We start from the raw sequence: 19525 nt of genomic DNA, 5'->3' as shown, positions 1-19525 counted from the left end.
CTGTTGGAACCCTTTCCAGGTTTTCGGGCTCGTGGTGGTGGTCGGGTGCGGGCCGCTCCTCGGCTCCCTGCCGCCGGTTGGATTCCTGCTCCACCCGCACTTTCTGTCGGAGCAAACAGTGTTCCTCTGCATTCCCCATGTACTTGTGTACAGTTCTCGCCGTTCCCAGCAGTACCGCCTTCTGCATAACCCTATAGATATTTTCGCCCAACTGAAGTTTTCTCAAGTTCTCTAGTAGTTTCTTCGGTATCAGGCCTGTAGATGAAATGACAATAGGGATGGTCTTGATATCTTTCAGCTTCCACTGTCTTCTGGTTTGTTCCTCGAGATCTCTGTATTTTGAGATTTTTTCAGTGTGTCTATCTAGAAGATTGTTATTATTTGGAATTGCCACGTCGATGAATAGTGCTGTGTCCTCATCCTTATTGAGCAATATGAGGTCTGGTCTATTGTGGGTTATTTTCCGGTCTGTGAGAACCGTGCGATCCCAGTAGAGCTTGTGATGTTCATTTTCCAATACAGCATCCGGATGGTAATTGTAATAAGGAACCTTTTTCGAAGTAAGAAGGTGTTTTAGTGCCAATTCTTGGTGAAGAATCTTGGCAACAGCATCATGTCTATTCTTGTACTCCGTGCCCGCGAACTTCTGACATCCCCCGGTGATGTGCTGAATAGTTTCATGAGTCTCACAGCCATAACGACAGCTGTCGTCCGCCACTGAGGCGTCCTTGGCGATGTATTTCATGTAATTTCTTGTTGGAATCACCTGATCCTGGATGGCGAGCATGAAGCCCTCTGTCTCAGGAAACAACCTTCCGGAAGTCAACCAGTAGTTCGACGCGATATGTCGACGTATTCATGGTTGACCTCGTTCTGGTGCCTCCCATGCAAAGGTTTGCCAATCAGTTTCTGCATTTCACTTTCTATTATTATTATTATTATATATACAGAGGGATTAATGAAAGGTTTTAGTTTCGACATGTGGTCGCGATCCAGCGATCGTTTCGGCATTTTGGTATTCCTGTCAATATTTCTATCCCCTCTGCAACGACAACCAAAACAGAAAGTATACGACGAGGACGAGGCCATTATAGGCACCTACTCTTTCAAGGAGGAAAATGTCACCGTCACAGTAATTTCACAGCGTAACGTTTCGATGTTGGAAACCTCCCTACAGCCAGAATTGAGACAACTTGCGATCACACACGATAGATGTGGCTGATATCTGGTTCTAGCAAGATGGGGCTACAGCCCAGCCAGACGGCATTAGCTGTTTCGAGACAGATATTTCCGGGACTACTAGTCTAAGACCAATGGCGAACAAGTATCGCCATCCTCATGTTTAAAAAGGGAGACAAGAAAAAACCAGAGAACTACAGGGGTATAAATCTACTCAGTACAACATTAAAATTAATAACTAAAATAATCACCAACAAGATTAACAATATTATTTCCCTATCCGATGAGCAACAAGGCTTCAGATCAGGGAGATCATGCAATGATGCAGTATTTGTTCTGAGACAGATCGTTGAGAAATCTATTGAGTATAACCGGCCTGCATATATGTGCTTCGAAGAACTTCAGAAAGCATTTGATCGAATTCAAATACAAGATGTCGTACACCTACTCTACAAAAGACAGATACCGCACAACTTAATTAAAGTAATTGAAGATATATATAGCTCCAACAAAATACAGGCTAAAATCGATGGAGAACTCACCAGAACTATATCGGTGGAGAAAGGAATTCGACAGGGTGACTCTTTGAGCCCATTGCTTTTCAACCTGATCATGGATGAAATAATAAAAAAAGTTCGACGTCTCAGGGGGTATAAAATGGGCAATAAAAATATTTCGATTCTTTGCTACGCTGATGACGCAGTGCTGATTGCAGAGAACGAGGATGACCTGCAGAGGGTTCTATATCTCTTCAATTCCATAGCAAAATCCCTGAATATGGTTATATCTGTCACAAAAACAAAATGTTTGACTACATCCAAATATCCTCTCAGATGTAAACTCGTCGTCGATGACCAAATCATACAGCAAGAGATGACGTTCAGATACTTGGGAATAGACCTGTGTAGTTTCGGGGATGTAGAGTCCGAGGTGAGACAACAGGTAAATAAGGCAATGAGAACAGCTGGATGCATGAACGACACCATATGGAGTAACAAACACTTGCGAACCGAGACAAAGGCAAGAATCTACAAAGCTACCATAAGACCAATAATGACGTACACAGCAGAAACACGACCAGACACAACAAAAACTAAGAGGTTGTTGGAAACATGTGAAATGAAAATCCTAAGGAAAATAGCTGGAAAAACGCTATTAGATAGAGAGCGCAGTGACAACATAAGGAAAATGTGCGGGGTAGAAGAGGTGAATGAGTGGATCCTGGGGAGAAAGCACGAGTGGAATGCACATATAGACCCAATGGATCATGAGAGAATGGTCAGAATTGCACGTGATAAATCACCAACTGGTAGGAGAAGTATAGGAAGACCGCGAAAAAGGTGGAGCGATAACCTAACTACCAACTGAACACCGGGCAAGTTACGAAGAAGGAACAGGAAAAAATGCCTATAATGAAGAAGGAAGAAGAAGAAGACTAGTCTAAGACAGAACATGGTGTGGCCAGCGCGCTCACCTGATTTGAGCATCTGGGACTTCTTTCTTTCTTCTTCTACCCTGAAGATAAAGTCTTGAAAGTCGTCTACATAACCTGCCACAACTCAAGCAGAGAATAACCGAAGAAATCCGTGATATACTTCTCGATATATCCCGCAAAGCGGTCAAAAACTTCAGGCGTAGCATTTAGAGTATTAACCCTCATCAATACTCAAAGGTCATAGACTACTAAATACTTCTAGTAGGCTATGCGTTAAGCTGCATTCACAATCAATTCGCGGGCCGAAGTGCACTTCGGCACGAAATTTACCATTCGCAATAATCTTGGAACCAAATACTCAAATGAATCAAAAATGTAACTGATCAAAACATAAGCATCAGCATCATCTATAGCCGGCACGAAATTCCTTGCCGAAGTTATAGTTTGCAACTTGCAAGAAATTTTGTCTTGAATTTCATTGTGAATGGTAACGGAGAACGCCATCTGCTAAGCTTCCGTGCCGAAGTGCACTTCGGCCCGTGAATTGATTGTGAATGTAGCTTTAGTGTATCGCTGCTGACAGCCGTCATAATAGCGATATCGTTTTCAAAACAAAAACACGCCTGGGTTAGTTAAATGAACTTTTTACCCGATATTAAAACTTTGAGAGATATCCAGGAGAAACTTGAAATAATAAGATTACAGCCATTTTGAACTGCTTCGGAATCCAAAGAAAGAAACTAAAACTCGATTGATGAAATGAATAAGAATCCCAAATTTATTCAGATATAGGTATAGTCCATTCAAGAATGATTGACATCCCGGTAGGACTTGAAAGTCCAGACGCAGCTTAATATCTGATCATAAAAAGCTTCAATAATTTCTGTAGTTTTAATCACTGAAGTGGAATAAATGAATATAACCTAGAAAAGCATTTGAAAAGAAGAAATATTCGAATTCAGAGTATATTAATCTGCATTCAGAATTGATAGAATAATGTTTCCAATTTGTACGAATGAATTAAGGACATAAACAACATTACAAAATCCAAATTATCGTCAGTCGGTGGTTCAGTACATAGATTCACTTATAATAGATCACTGTTCATTTACAATACCAACCTGAATTCCGCAAAACTAAATCTCAACTTATGAGTTATTACCAACTTAAATTCAATTTTCCATAGCCACCCAAGATGTCAATCATTCTTGAATGGACTATAGGTATAACATTGATCAATATAAATATCAACAACCAATTTTTATCGAGGTGGAAGTGTTGCTCTGATAGACGAGGTCAAATGAGACTGATAATAAACTATAGTCAGCATCTACTTCCTTGATGGCATGGTCTTTTTGTTGATGCTCGGAGTGATGGTGGTTAGCCAGTTCGATTGTAACATTTCTTGATTTTTAAATCAATGGATGATATGTATCTGAATTAATACCGACTGAAATTCGATGTTTCGATAAATAATTTTGACATTTCGTAAATTTCTTACGGTTCCTCAACCATCAGCCATTGACTAGTCAAACATCAAGAAATACTTAACAAATGTAAGTAGTAATTTGAAAATCTTGAGTTTTGATGAATTCGATTTGTTCAACTAGATGATCTTCTCATAAACACCCTGTACATCTTCTGTGGAAACAGCAAACAGTGTTTATAATACTCTCCAGCATTAGTATTCCAAAAAGTGTGACAATTTTTTTCATAAGAATTCCAATAATACGTATGGCATACTGTTGAAATTGCAGTCAATTTAACCATGCAAAGAACTGGGTGTGCCATTTGAAATATCAAAGTTGCTATCTGTTTCAGATATAACCGAAAGTTGCAGGGGTCTGAAAACAATTCAGGGAGAAAATGTACTGTAACCCCACTATGATTTTCAGCACGAAATTGTGATTAGTTTTACAAAAACGCCCAATAGTGATTCGACAGGATGATTCGAAGCGAATCACTCTGTATATCCCACGAATTAATACCCGATAATATGATTTGATAAAATTCAATTCTTAAAAATTCCTCCTCGATATGTAGGTATTAGGAATTAAGTATTTATTTTTAAATATGTATGTTTCGCCATATCGCAAGGAATACAAATATCGTAGTGTGAAGTGGAGCTGGTCCCTGCTATACATTCAACATACCGGATTCTGCCAGCACGATTTATTTCATTCAACATACCGTTGTTTTTTTCTTGAATATGTCAGTTAGTTTCATTCAAAACAATGCATGAAGTTGGAAGTAATGGACACCAATAATTGAAACCGTCGAGATGCTTATTTCTGCAGTTATAGTTCATTTATGTGAAGTTTTTCTTGAATTTATTAATACATAAACTTTCATTCCAAACATTCAAAGCTTCTTTCAATCTTCAGTTTCATCGAAACAATAGAAAAGGCCATTCACTCCATAATCCCTATTATGTCATAAAAATCTTTCCTAATAATTTTCATCATCATATATGTACTACATATTTTAACATTCGAATATTACATCCATTTTATGTAAATCTTGTAAATTGTAAATGTTATATTTCCTAGAAATCAAGTTGTAAATCTGGATAGAGTCATTCAATCTTTATGAGACATACCCAGTTTTTAGATTAAATTTTCAGATATAGCCCTTTGAAATTTTACGATAGTATATATACAGGATGTCCCAAATTCGATTTCCACTGAGAGGATCTCGGATACTAGAATAGCTATAGTAAAACCGATGACACACTTCGAGCTCTTTTTCAGAGAAACAAAGAATGGTGAAAACTGTAGTCACCTACGATTCTTCGTTTTTGAGTTATTAGCAAAAATGCGATTTTGACGATTTCAAAAAGTTCATAACTCTTTTATTTCTGGAAAAACAGATCTGAAACTTGAACTTTCTACAGGCACATCTGAAAACTCAAAATCGAAGGAATATACCTAAATTGAACGTACAAACGAAAAGGGGAGATTCCTTAAGTGAGTTTAAGAAAAAAAAGTCCCATAAACATTGGGTCGCAAACGTTTCGTTTTCGCGATACAGAGTGTTGAAGTTTGAATTTTTTTCAAGTTTTTTTCTCATAGTATCTACACTTCACAAGATATTCAACTGAAATTTGGCATTTTAGAGTTCTCACCACGTGACATGGCAATTTCGATAGAAGATCTACGGGGTGATATTTTTTCTGGAATACTGCCACCTGTTCTTCTGCAGAACTTTTTTTTGGTGAGCAACTGTTAATTTGAAAAAATGTAAAAAGAAGCTCTTTTCTTATACTGAACTTTTCGGTCTTTTGTAGTTTTGTCGTATCTACCGACGATTTCAAGAAAAAAAATTTTGAACGATTCTCTCGAAATCGAATTTCTAACAATGCTTTCGGATTGAATATTCTGAATTAATATGTCAGGCAAGTGACATAAACAAAAGCAGCTAACTGGACTGCGTTACACTAGTAATATTATTTCGCTGTTGAAGATGTTATTTGTTGAAAGGGGAAACACGAAAAAAAAAACTCAAGGTAAGTAGAACAGAACTACGAGGATGGATTGATAAGTACCCGTGTTTGGCAACAGAGGGAATTGTGGGTAAAAAATCTGTATACTACCTTTTAGTACCATCCTTCAAACGACATCTGTCAAAATTTCGCACCAATTCATCGAGTGGTTTTGATTCACCGACATTTCATAATAAACATCTTCGTGATATTTTGAAAAATGGAAAAAGAGCAACATCGCTCAGTGATTCGATTCCTTCATTTGGAAGGGAAAGCGTGGGAGGAAATCAAAGATCGGTTGGTAGATGTTTACGAGGACCATGCTCCTTCGATGACGACCATCAGATATTCTTCTTCTTCTTCTTCCTTCTTCATTATAGGCATTTTTGCCTGTTCCTTCTTCGTAACTTGCCCGGTGTTCAGTTGGCAGTTAGGTTATCGCTCCACCTTTTTCGCGGTCTTCCTATATTTCTCCTTCACGTGATTTATCACGTGCAATTCTGACCATTCTCCCATGATCCATTCGGTCTATGTGTGCATTCCACTCGTGCTTTCTCCTCAGGATCCACTCATTCACTTCTTCAACCCCGCACATTTTCCTTATGTTGTCACTGCGCTCTCTATCTAATAGATTTTTTTCAGCTATTTTCCTTAGGATTTTCATTCCACATGTTTTCAACAACCTCTTAGTTTTTGTTGTGTCTGGTCGTGTTTCTGCTGTGTACGTCATTATTGGTCTTATGGTAGCTTTGTAGATTCTTGCCTTTGTCTCGGTTTGCAAGTGTTTGTTACTCCATATGGTGTCGTTCATGCATCCAGCTGTTCTCATTGCCTTATTTACCTGTTGTCTCACCTCGGACTCTACATCCCCGAAACTACAGAGCTCTATTCCCAAGTATCTGAACGTCATCTCTTGCTGTATGATTTGGTCATCAACGACGAGTTTACATCTGAGAGGATATTTGGATGTAGTCAAACATTTTGTTTTTGTGACAGATATAACCATATTCAGGGATTTTGCTATGGAATTGAAGAGATTAGATGCCTCTGCAGGTCGTCCTCGTTCTCTGCAATCAGCACTGCGTCATCAGCGTAGCAAAGAATCGAAATATTTTTATTGCCCATTTTATACCCCCTGAGACGCCGAACTTTTTTTATTATCTCATCCATGATCAGGTTGAAAAGCAATGGGCTCAGGAGTCACCCTGTCGAATTCCTTTCTCCACCGATATAGGTCTGGTGAGTTCTCCATCGATTTTAGCCTGTATTTTGTTGGAGCTATATATATCTTCAATTACTTTAATTAAGTTGTGCGGTATCTGTCCTTTGTAGAGTAGGTGTACGACATCTTGTATTTGAATTCGATCAAATGCTTTCTGAAGATCTACGAAGCACATATATGCAGGCCGGTTATACTCAATAGATGTCTCAACGATCTGTCTCATAAAAAATACTGCATCATTACATGATCTCCCTGATCTGAAGCCTTGTTGCTCGTCGGATAGGGAAATAATATTGTTAATCTTGTTGGTGATTATTTTAGTTATTAATTTTAATGTTGTACTGAGTAGATTTTATTTCGTTGGTAAACCAGGGGGTTCTATTAATTCCCTTGTCCATATTTATCATGCGCTTGCCAAGTACCTCGTTCGCAGCTTCTTCGATGTTGGTCTTCAACTTTTGCCAGCAAACATCGACATCGTCTCTCGAATTTATTTGGTTTGTTTCTATTTTTTCCTGTGGTTTTCGCTGGTATAAATCTTTTGTGGAGTCGTGCCATAGGGATTCTACGTTCAGTTTTTGTTCTTTTCTGTTCGTTTTGTTGTTTCTTTTTAGGGGTAACCTTAGTTTAATTTTTCCCATCAGTAGCCTGTGATCACTATTGACATTAGCTGAATTTAAAGTTCTGACGTCTCGTACTTGAGCAGGATGTATATGCCTGTTGCTCAATATATAGTCAATGGTCGATCTTTGCCCTCTTGAATTTTCAAACGTGTACTTATGTTGGGCTTTATGATGAAAGAAGGTGTTGTTCATTCTTAGCTCGCTCAATGTGCACAAATTTATCAGGAGTTCTCCATTACTATTTATCACGTCCTCATTAAATCGCTGTTTTATTCCTGGTATGATTTCACTTCCAATACGTGCATTGAAGTCTCCAAGAACGATCATTGTTTCATTTGCAGGTTGACGTTCTATAGTTTCTTGTAGTTGATCGTAAAAGAGTTCTCTCTCCTTTTTGGGTTTATTGTCCTCTGGTGCATACACTGATATTATATTCATTCTTTTCTGGTTTTCCAAGTGTATTGTGACAACTGACAACAATTATACGGGATGATATGTACTGACACTGGTCTATATTCAGCTTGTGCTTCTTATGCACCAACAAAGCTACGCCTTCCTTAGCTCGCTCATGTCTATCGACACCGCTGTACACCAATATGTAGTCTTGATATTGTATCTGCCCTTTCCCTTTCTTTTTTGTTTCCTGTAAGGCGCAAATGTTGATGTTGTGATCTTTCAGTTCCTGAAGTGTTTCCTGCTCCCTTCCGCTGAGTGATTTGATATTCCAAGTGGCAAACCGCATAACATCTCGATTTTTCCATCTCTTCATCCTTTTTTGCGCATGTGTCGTTACAATTATATCAGTCCTATTCCGAGGCAAGTTTCCGGTTCTGTGAGCATTACTATTTTTTTTTTACCTCCAGTAGGGTGGCCTTGCCTTTGAACCCTCCTCCTTTACCCGGGCTTGGGACCGGCAACATAGCCACTGAACTACTCAATCCATCCAGCGACTATGCAGGCGGAGTTCATCAGATATTGGTTCAATGAATTCAAACGGGGCCGAACATCAGTGTTCGACGAGGACAGCTCAGGACGTCCGAAAGAGGTGACTACGGAGGATATGGCCGTTAAAATCCATGCTATCGTGTTGGCCGATCGCCGAGTGAAGATAAGAAAGATTGCTGAGATGGTAGACAATGCATACGAACGCGTGCACAATATTTTACATCAACATTTGAAGATGAAAAAGCTATCGGCAGGTTGCGTTCTCCGTTTGCTGACAGTGGATCAAAAACGAAATCGAGTGACAACTTCGAAGGACTGTCTGCACCTATTTAAGGCTAATATAAACCAGGTTCTGCGGCGATTCGTAACCGTTGACGAAACCTGGATCCACCACTATACACCAGAAACCAAGGAACAGTCGAAGCAGTGGACTTCTCCAGGCGAACGTGCTCCGAAAAAGGCTAAGGGGGTGCCATCGGCCGGAAGGGTTATGGCCACTTTTTTTGGGATTCCCAAGGAATAATCCTCATTGACTACTTGGAAAAGTGAAAGACCATAACAGGGCAATATTACAGTAAATTATTGGATCGATTTGACGCCGCATTCAAGGAAAAACGCACCCGTACCGGACAAAATTGCTCTTCCACCACGACAATGCACCCGCTCATTCATCAGCAGTCGCCACTGCAAAATTGGTCGAATTGGGCTACGAATTGCTACCTCACCCACCGTGGCACCGTGTGACTTCTTTTTGTTTCCAAGCATGAAAAAACGTCTCGTCGGAAAGCGGTTCACGTCAAACGAGGCCTATTTTGTAGAGTTCGAGAAATCATATTTTTTTCAAGGCATGAAAAAGTTGGAATATCGCTGGGCTAAGTGTATCGAGCTAAAAGGAGACTATGTTGAGAAAGAAATATGAAACATTTTAAAAATTTGAGGTTTCTTTCCAAACACGGGTACTTATCAATCCAGCCTCGTATAGGCGGAAATGAACATTTTTTGTGGGGGGGGCACCCCTTAGGAAGGTCTGAGGTAATCGCCCCCGAGGTAAAGATGTTAGGTGGAAAAAAAGGTCCGAAAATTCTAGAAATGGCTAAAAACAACGAAAAAGCTTCAGAATTGCTGTTTTTCACCGCTGTTTTCTAACTTTTCTTTTTTTCTGGGGGGGGGGGCACCGTGGACATCTGGGAGGGGCACGGCCCCTCCTGGACCCCCCCTATTTCCGCCTATGTCCGTATATACACATTGGGTAACCGAAAGTTACCAGAGCGGTTACTCTGGTGACAGATATTGAACTGAATTGTCAGGAATTCGACATTTACGGACCGCCCACTTACTAACCAGAAGAAACCAAAGTGTATATACGGACCACAGCCATAGTTCCTACTGACATTCTGTCAGTGTGCACAAAATCAATAAAAATACTTTTTCTGTAACTACTTATTTGTGACGCAAAGTTCTGTTTTGTTATTAATTTTTCTTTCATGAAAATTTTCGTCTAGGATCCGATTTTTGTGTTCGAAGTAGGTATCTTTATATCGATAGATATTCCACATCCAATTCATATACGAGAGCCCTTTGTTAAATATGGAGAATTCAGTATTTTGAAGATGATATTAGATTTTGAGCTTGCACCCTGCAAAATGTGTTTTTTTTCTACCACTATCCTTGAGGTTTAATTAAAAAATTTTGGTGCGTGACAAATAGTACCTTACGAGTTACTAACGAAAAAATTCTTCGTTTTCGAAAAAGTGGGTGCTAATTTTGCATGTTGAGGATGTTATTTTTCCATTATCGGTTAGGTACAAATAGTAAATAACCATAACTTTCCAACTGTACTTTATTTGTCGCGAAGAATCGAAATCGAAAAGTTAGTACCCAACAGAATGAACAGAATGTGGTGTTTTTTTAACACTATCTTTGAGGATCAAACGAAAATTTTGGTGTTAAAAATAGTTACAAAAGAGTCTCTAACTAATGCCAAAAAATTATCTTTATTTTCAAAAAAGTGAGTGTTAAGCGGTGTTTTCAACAGCCGAGAATTCTCCAGCTGTTTTCGTGGACAATGGATAGAAATCACGGTTATCCCAATGGAATTTTATTGAAATTATTTGATATTCATTTACAATGTAATGAGATCATTGAGAGAACCTGCAGAAACTTAAAAATCACCTTCTTTCAAACGAATAATATTAATTTTTTTTAGTGGATGAAATAAACGCCTACATTATAGTTTTCACTGATTTTATAATCTGGCGAAATTAACGTTTCAATAATTCCACATTAGCAACAGTAGTCGTACACATAAAATGTGTGTGAGAAATTTGACTCTACTTCCGAAACCATGAAGTTTTTTATATAGGACATGATATATCATTAGATGAGTATCTTGACCTCTCTGAAAATTTTAGATAAATTAGTAGGCGGGTGTACCCTATGAAGTTCGTAGTATTTTTCCGTATAAGCGGCAACGTCGCAACACTCAAAATATTTCATCCAGATAGATCAGAAGCGTAGACCTCAGTACCAAAATTTTCAGAACAATCCTATGATCCGTTCGCCGTAAACGTTTTATGAGCCACCCACCATAAGGCCTGCCGCAGACATGCAATTTTTAGTTTTGCAACTGTTTAGTTGCAGAAGTGAGTACAATGCATTTATATGGGGCCGCGCAGACATGCAACTAAAAAGTTGCAGCGATTGCCTTTGTGTGCGCCCTCGAACCGCTTGCAATCAAACTGTTGTTGTGTCTGCGGCAGGCCTAAGACACTCCGTATATAAATATTAAAACAAGGCATGAAATTTGCTCCAACTTTTGTTTCAAATGCGGTGTTGGAAACAAGCTAAAAGGATAAGCGAAAATAACAAAGCGAACAATAATGCGGAAAATCAAAGCGAACAAATAGCGAGTGCAATGCGATAGATAAATAATCAAAATGATTTCGAAGAAGCCAAACTGGCGAAGCTGCGGAATTTATGATTCCGTCTACGAAACTTCCGAAGTTTTTTGTAAGTTCTATTAGTGTATGTGTTATAGAGCGGAAATTCGTTCAAATTCTGTGTATTCAGTGTCGAGTCCAGATCGCCCAAGATCGCTGGTTCCACGGATATCACTGGTGAGTCGATTTATTTTTCTGATAGTATAGAAAATATTTAATTTAGCCACATAGCTTAATAGTACCATAGTAGTAAAGATTTCCAATATTCATTATTATTCCGAAATACCTCATATAGTTCAATACGGACAAAAAGCCATGTCGGAGGTCTCAGACAATGAGAGCTCCTACATGGAAGCTACGGACACCGAAGAATTTAGCGATGGAGATGCAGAGGAGCTTGTAAGGCTCAAAGAAGAGAATGGGCAGTTGAAGGCTCAAATAAATAAACTGACTGAAACCGTGTCTCAGTTGGTCGGGGAGATACGCCTCTTGAGAGAGGAAGTTAACAAAAATAAAGCTCCTCAATCCCCTTGTTTTGCTGAAATTGCAAAACAGAATACGCCACAGAAATCCCCCACATTTGCAGAAATTGCAAAGCCGGTAGCGGTCCCCAAAAATTCCTCCAAACAGGAAGTAGCTCCAGAACCGGAGAAGAAGAGAAATTTTGCAACTCAAGTTGCTAAAACCCAGAACGCGCCGCCCACAAAACGCGCGCGTAAAGAAAGTTCATCTTCAGACGAAGAGACCGCAAAAAAAGCAACGGAGTTACCTAAAAAAGATAAAATTCCACCCATCACGACGATGGGTACAGCCGATTGGGTAGAAATCTCAAAAGCTCTATACTTGAAGAAATTCAGCTACAACAGAGCAACCGTCGTAAAAGACGGGATCAGGATCGTAGCCTCGACTGTGGACGACTACAGGAACATAACAAAATATTTTGACCAGATTGGTAAGGAGTACTTCACGTACCAGATGGAGGAAGAGAAAAAGATATATGCAGTTATAAGACATCTCCCAATAGATGCTGACCTAGATTTAATAAAAAATGATCTAAAGGTCCAAGGAATCCATGACGCCGAGGTGTCCAGAATGACATCCAATAAAACCAAAAAGTTTATACCCTTATACCTGGTAAAAACTCAGAGAAAGGAGATTTTCGAAATAAGACGCCTCTACAATCTCTGCATTGTAGTGGAATCAAAAAGAAGGGCAGAAAATCCAAGCCAATGCTTCAGATGTCAGAGGTACGGACATGCCCAAAACAAGTGCTCTTTTCCATACAGATGCGTCAAATGTTTGGGCAATCATTGCACAAAAGATTGCGAACTTACCAGAAAAGGTGAGGAGAGAAATGCCACATGCGTTCTGTGCGGTGAAGAAGGCCATCCAGCAAGCTACAAAGGATGTAGCGAATTCAAATTAGTTACAAGGAAGAGGAAAACAAGCCAGAAATCGGCTCAGCAGAGCACGATTCCTCTAAAAGTTCAGGAGAAAAAGAAGCCCACCCCCTCCAAAGTAGACGACAAGAAAAAAGAAGTACCCAAACCAGTACAGAAGAAGGAGACACCGAAAATGCCCCAAGCTAAACCTACGATCAAAAAAACAAAAGAAAACAGAAAAGTCTCTGAATCCGCCGACGATTTAGACACTTTTACTGAAAAAATTTTCAACAAAATCATGTTGAAAATTGAAAGAGAGATGGAGAAAAAACTCCAAGGAATGTTCAGTAAACTGAAATAATGGAACATACAACTAGGAAAAATTTCCTTAAAATAGTCTCCTGGAACATAAACGGGGTCAGAACTCGAAAACCCGAGATAGAAGAAATAATATCAGAGAGAAAACCTGATATTATAGCCTTACAGGAAACAAGAATACAACCAAATACGCGATTGAATATCATGAATTATGAGATATATAGATGTGACAGAATCGCAAACACTGGGGGAGGTGTTGCCTTACTGGTTAGACGAGATCTGAAACACTATTTTAAAGGAAGATCTAACGAGTCACAAATAGAAACAGTGACGATTGTAGCTGAAATAAATCGACAAAGAGTCGAAGTCACATCGGCATATAAAAGACCCCCAAATAACCTATTGGAAGAAGAAATCAACAACTTACTAGATGGAACAAACCCGAAAATCTGCATCGGAGATTTTAATTGCAAATCTCCAGAATGGAACAGCAGGATGGAAAACAGAAATGGCAGAAAACTGAAAGATCTCGCTGAAAAACATGAAGCTATCGTTATTGGACCTGAAGAACCAACGTACCTAGCATTCGGAAATGGATTACCAGATATAATTGATATCGCAATTATGAAAAATATCACTAGAGAATTCTCGATAGAGACCTTGTGGGACGGAACCTCTAACCACAACCCCATCGAATTAACAATAGGAGATGGGCCAAGAAGAGAACTAATGCAAACAAGAGAATACACCGATTGGACGAAATATAGCCATCTGATACAATCGGAGGTAACAGAAATACCGACAATCAACACACCGGAAGACCTAGAAAGAGCAGTTGATAAACTAGAAAAGAATATAATAGATGCCTACAAAAAGAGCACAAAGAAAATAACGAGACCAGCACCGATACATCCACACGGTGATACACCCAGAGAAATCAAAGATCTCATCAGGGAAAATCGGAGACTAAGAAAAACATACAGGCTCAACAAAACAGATATAAATAAGAGAAATCTAAACCGACACAGCCAAGTTCTAAAAAATGCCCTGAAGGACATGAGAACAAATAGATGGAACAAAAGAGTTCAAGAACTAAATACTATCGATCATTCTGCATGGAAAATGCAAAAATGTCTGAGAAGAGAAAAGACTAAAATACCACCTCTCCACGGAGAAAGAGGAATGGCATATACGAATATCGATAAAGCAGAAGCACTGGCGGACTCGATAGAAAGAGAATCGAGAATAAATTACAGACCAGATGACGATAATGACCAGTGGCGTAGCTTGCCTTAGGGGGGCCCTGTATCAACATGTGTTGAGGGACCCTAAGGAAGGGTGAAGTAAAAATAAAAGTAGCAAAAAATGTTCGATTAGTATCGAAATGATTATATGTACTTATAATTAAAACTTCTAACTCATACTTGGTGCTGGGAGCGAAATAATATACAAACAAATAACATACAAACAATATAAAATAATATACAAACAACATAAAATGATAAAAAAACAAATAATAAACAAACAATACAAAAAATTAAAGATACACTTTTCTAGCCTTTATTTCAGCAAATCTATTTATCAAGTCAGCCTTAGCTGATGACGATTTCAGTTTTTTAAGTTGTTCCCCCTCTATTGACAATAACGACATGTCTGAAAGCCGTTCCCGTCCCATAGAAGTCCTCAGATAATTTTGTATGAGTTTTAGTTTTGAAAAACTCCTTTCAGCGGTTGCATGTAGTAATAACGTCCGGAAAACTGGATGCAAGGGTATTGAATTTTATCAGGACTAATTTTAAAAGTTCTTTGATGGCACGAATTTTCTGAATTTCACATTTTAAGTATTCGTATCTATCTGAATGATAAATTCGGTGTAATGAACGGGATTTTGAAATTTGAAATGAATGGTTGCCTTAGCAGTTATTTTCAAAAATGCTCTTGTAAAACCTGTAAGAGGGTTTGGATAACATTTTTAGGAATTTTTTGCTTACAGACATTCGGGGGCCCCTAAAGCCTGGGGGCCCCGTATCACTGATACCGCTGATACCGCGGTAGCTACGCCCCTGATAATGACGAGCTGGAAGATCTTGTAGAGAACAACGAAGAAGAAATGGACGAACCACCAGTAGACGACAAAATAGAAAAACCAACTTCTCCATTTGAAATAAAAGAGATAATCAGAAGCTTGAAAAATAGAAAAGCTCCCGGAAGTGATAAAATAACGAATGCTATGTTGAAGAAATTACCTAGAAAAGGTATAGCTGCTCTCACAAATATTGCAAACGGTATAATGAGGACTGAACACTATCCGGAAAAGTGGAAAACTGCAGAAGTCATAGTGTTCAACAAACCAGGCAAAGATAAGAAATTCCCCCAAAACTACAGGCCGATAAGTTTATTGTCCGCCCTAGGAAAAGTAGTAGAAAGGGTAATCGCTAGGAGGCTTACAGAAGAAACTGAAAATCTGAATCTCATTCCAGCAGAGCAATTCGGATTCAGAAGAGACCACTCAACTGAACAGCAATTACTGAGACTCACAGAATACATAACAGAAGGATTCCAAAATAAACAAGCAACCGGTCTTGTACTACTAGATGTCGCCAGAGCATTCGACAGAGTATGGCATGAAGGATTGATTTACAAAATGAGATATGCTGGATATTCAATGAAACTGTGCAAGTTGATTAGGAATTATTTGAGGAACAGAAGATTCTACGTGAAAGTGGAAGGAGAAAACTCCACAACCAGATATATGGAAGCAGGGGTGCCTCAAGGGTCAGTACTTGGGCCGTTACTGTATAACATATATATTCACGATATACCAAAATCTCCAAGGACTATGCTGACACTATATGCCGACGACACAGGAATCGCAATGCGACATCGCAAGCCAGAAATTATAGAAGGAATGTTACAAGAAGCTATAGATGAAATAAATGACTGGTGTATTAAATGGAAAATAAAACTCAACGGACAAAAGAGCCAAGCGATATTACTGCAGAAGAGGAGACTAAGAACTACAACAAATCTAGAGGTAGATGGAGAAGAAATCGAATGGAAAAACGAAGCAAAATATTTAGGTATCACCCTAGACAAAGGTCTAACATGGAGAAGCCATATCAAACAAGCCGTTGACAAAACCAAGGCAGCGATGAATATGCTCTACCCGCTGATAGGTAGAAAGAGCCACATGTCAAATGAGACAAAATTGAAAATAATCAAAGCCGTTGCTAGACCGCAACTGACTTATGGATCAGGTGCTTGGGGATTCGCGGCAAAGAGCCATATACAAAGAATTCAGGCAACAGAAAACAAGCTACTACGATGTGCCATAGATGCGCCTTGGTTTGTCAGGAACAAACAGATATATCGAGATTTGAAGTGGGAAACCATCACCGAATTTATGAAGAGGAAAGCTGAAAAGTTATTCGAAACAGCGAAGGAACATCCAAACGAAGAACTCAGGAGACTAGTGGACTATGATCCGGAGGAAGACAGAAGAAGAATGAGAATTTACAAAAGGAGACCGAGAGATCAATTGAGGAGAGATTAAAATGAGTACGACAACTTATTAAAACTATACTAAGAAGAGATATCCGAAATGGACGAACATGAAAACCCTAGCACGACAATGTGCAAGAAGAAATCAACCGATTAAGGGATAAATGGTTTATAGGCAAATGCCCGGAACCAACAAAAAGCAGGTTAGGTTTAGTGGGTCGCGAACTCAGGAGAGTGAGTAACCCCACAGTGTTCCCTAGAAATGGGTTCCTCTGGGCGAGAGATAGAGCCCCGTGTTTTTCACGGTCGCAGATTCCCCCTGCTATAAAAAAAAAAAAAAAGAAGCCAAATTTACCAGTCGAAGTGGAAGGCGTATATCGAATTGAATGTTCGAAGAAACCTCATATATTATGTTTTCGTGCGGATTATGTGTGATGAAATAAAAGTCACCAATGTTGACATAATTAGTGATCGCTCCAGAATTTACCTATGCTACTACAATAAATAAATACCAAACGGTAGTACAATTTTACTATAAAAATACATCAAGCATTATATGATTCCTCCCTTTCTTTCTTTCCATCTTAGTCAGATATTTCTACAAATTCTGCCTTGTTTTACTTATAAAATTTTGAATGATATTTTCATATCTCCTGTTGCTTTTGTTGTCCCATTGTCATCCCTGTATTTTTTCGTGTTTATCGAACAATAACAATGCTCTCAATGACAATACGAATATTTAATTGTCAATAAATTTAGCATCATCATCCTAATTATTTTTCATTCATTGGAGATAGAAAAATAATACCTATACATTGTGATTGGTCAATAGTGGGGTAATCCCAAGCTAATATATATGTATGCTCTGTTATGCATTTTCGGTAATTACGAATACACCTTCGAAAAACTTATATTACCTATATGTATGTTCCTATCCTGTCGGAATGTGAAAAATTTTCGTCCATCGTTAGTATTTGTAACACAAAAATTTTTGTGTGTAACCTAACCTATAATGGAAAAATGATACCACCTGCATACACCTACATTTTCGAAAATACTCCATTTTTCATTTGCTTCCAATAGCACTTCGTTAGTAACTATTAGTAACGCCAATATTTTTGTTTGTAATAACCTTACCTATAATGGTAACGCGTTACCAAAACGCGAAGTATTGTACAACCTTAAAGCCCGTTTGTAACAGCCGAGAATTATCTGGTGAATTCTCTACAAAATTTTGGCAAGAATTCGGCAGAGATTATTTTGAATACAACTGGACAATGAATTCTACCAAAAGTGCGTATGTGACTGCACAGCTTAACACCCACTTTTTCGAAAATAAAGATAATTTTTTCTGCATTAGTTAGTGACTCTCAGGTAACTATTTTTAATACCAAAATTTTCGTTTGATCCTCAAAGATAGTGTTAGAAAAACACCACATTCTGTGTGTTGGGTACTAACTTTTCGAATTCGATTTTTCGCGACAAATAGAGTACAGTTGGAAAGTTATGGTTATTTACTATTTGTGCCTAACCGATAATGGAAAAATAACATCCTCAACAGGCAAAGTTAGCACCCACTTTTTCTAAAACGAAGAATTTTTTCGTTAGTAACTCGTAAGGTACTATTTGTCACGCACCAACATTTTTTAACGTACCTCAAGGATAGTGGTAGAAAAAAAACACATTATGATGGGTGCAAGCTCAAAATCAAATATCATCTCCAAAATATGAATTTTCCATATTGAACAAAGAGCTCTCGTATATGAATTGGATGTGGAAAATGTACCTATCGATATAAAGATACTTCGAGCACAAACATCGGTTCCTATACAAAAAATTTTATGAAAGAAAAACTAATAACAAAACAGAACTTTGCGTCATAAATAAGTAGTTACAGATAAAGTATTCTTCTTGATGTTGTGCACACTCACAGAACTAGCCAGTAGTTCGAGCGGCAGATCCGAATTTATAAAAACACAACTGTGTGATCAATCTTCCGGTAATCAATTTCACTCCAAATGACGGTACTTCATAATTTAACATGCCATTTAATTCTAAATCTTACAACTTTCCAAATCAGTGAACAAAACGAACTTTCCTGATTCCAATCTGAAATAATCTGTAAATGAAACTGAAATTTCTTTCACTGCAAGATTTGATAAAGTATTGATTTTTAAGAAACTTCAACCATAACAGTATTTATAGTTTCATTGGAGTTCGTCCAAAAAAAAAAGAGAGAAAACCGGCGATATCAGTTCGATTCCAATTCAGAAAGAATGAAAGAATGGGGACGTCAGAATAATGAATATCAAATGTGAAATCGTTTACCGAAGAAATTCATCATAGGCATAGGCCAATAATTGATATGCAATGCGGTACCCCGCAGACCGATCAAGTGGCCCAAAGATGTATGGAATACTGAGCATATCCTTAAAAAATATAAGGGCAGTAGGTAAAAAGGATATTCAAATCACTTCAGTTTCCATTCGCGAATGATTGA

At 38.4% G+C, this 19525-nt stretch overlaps 2 protein-coding genes across 2 annotated transcripts; both read right to left on the bottom strand.

Annotated features, from left to right (window-relative positions):
- Positions 1–6558: 6558 nt before the first annotated feature.
- On the bottom strand, positions 6559–7101 carry LOC123315960. Its single transcript, XM_044901869.1, has one exon. The coding sequence runs from the start codon at positions 7099–7101 to the stop codon at positions 6559–6561; it is 543 nt and encodes a 180-aa protein (XP_044757804.1).
- A 533-nt stretch (positions 7102–7634) lies between these two features.
- LOC123315959 (craniofacial development protein 2-like) lies at positions 7635–8378 on the bottom strand. Its single transcript, XM_044901868.1, has one exon. The coding sequence runs from the start codon at positions 8376–8378 to the stop codon at positions 7635–7637; it is 744 nt and encodes a 247-aa protein (XP_044757803.1).
- Between the last annotated feature and the right edge of the window lie 11147 nt (positions 8379–19525).

The sequence above is a fragment of the Coccinella septempunctata genome, chromosome 6 (genome assembly GCF_907165205.1).
Source record: "Coccinella septempunctata chromosome 6, icCocSept1.1, whole genome shotgun sequence".
Lineage (NCBI taxonomy): Eukaryota > Metazoa > Arthropoda > Insecta > Coleoptera > Coccinellidae > Coccinella > Coccinella septempunctata.
The sequence above is the reverse complement of the archived record's forward strand: the minus strand, read 5'-3'. Positions and strand labels throughout refer to the sequence as shown.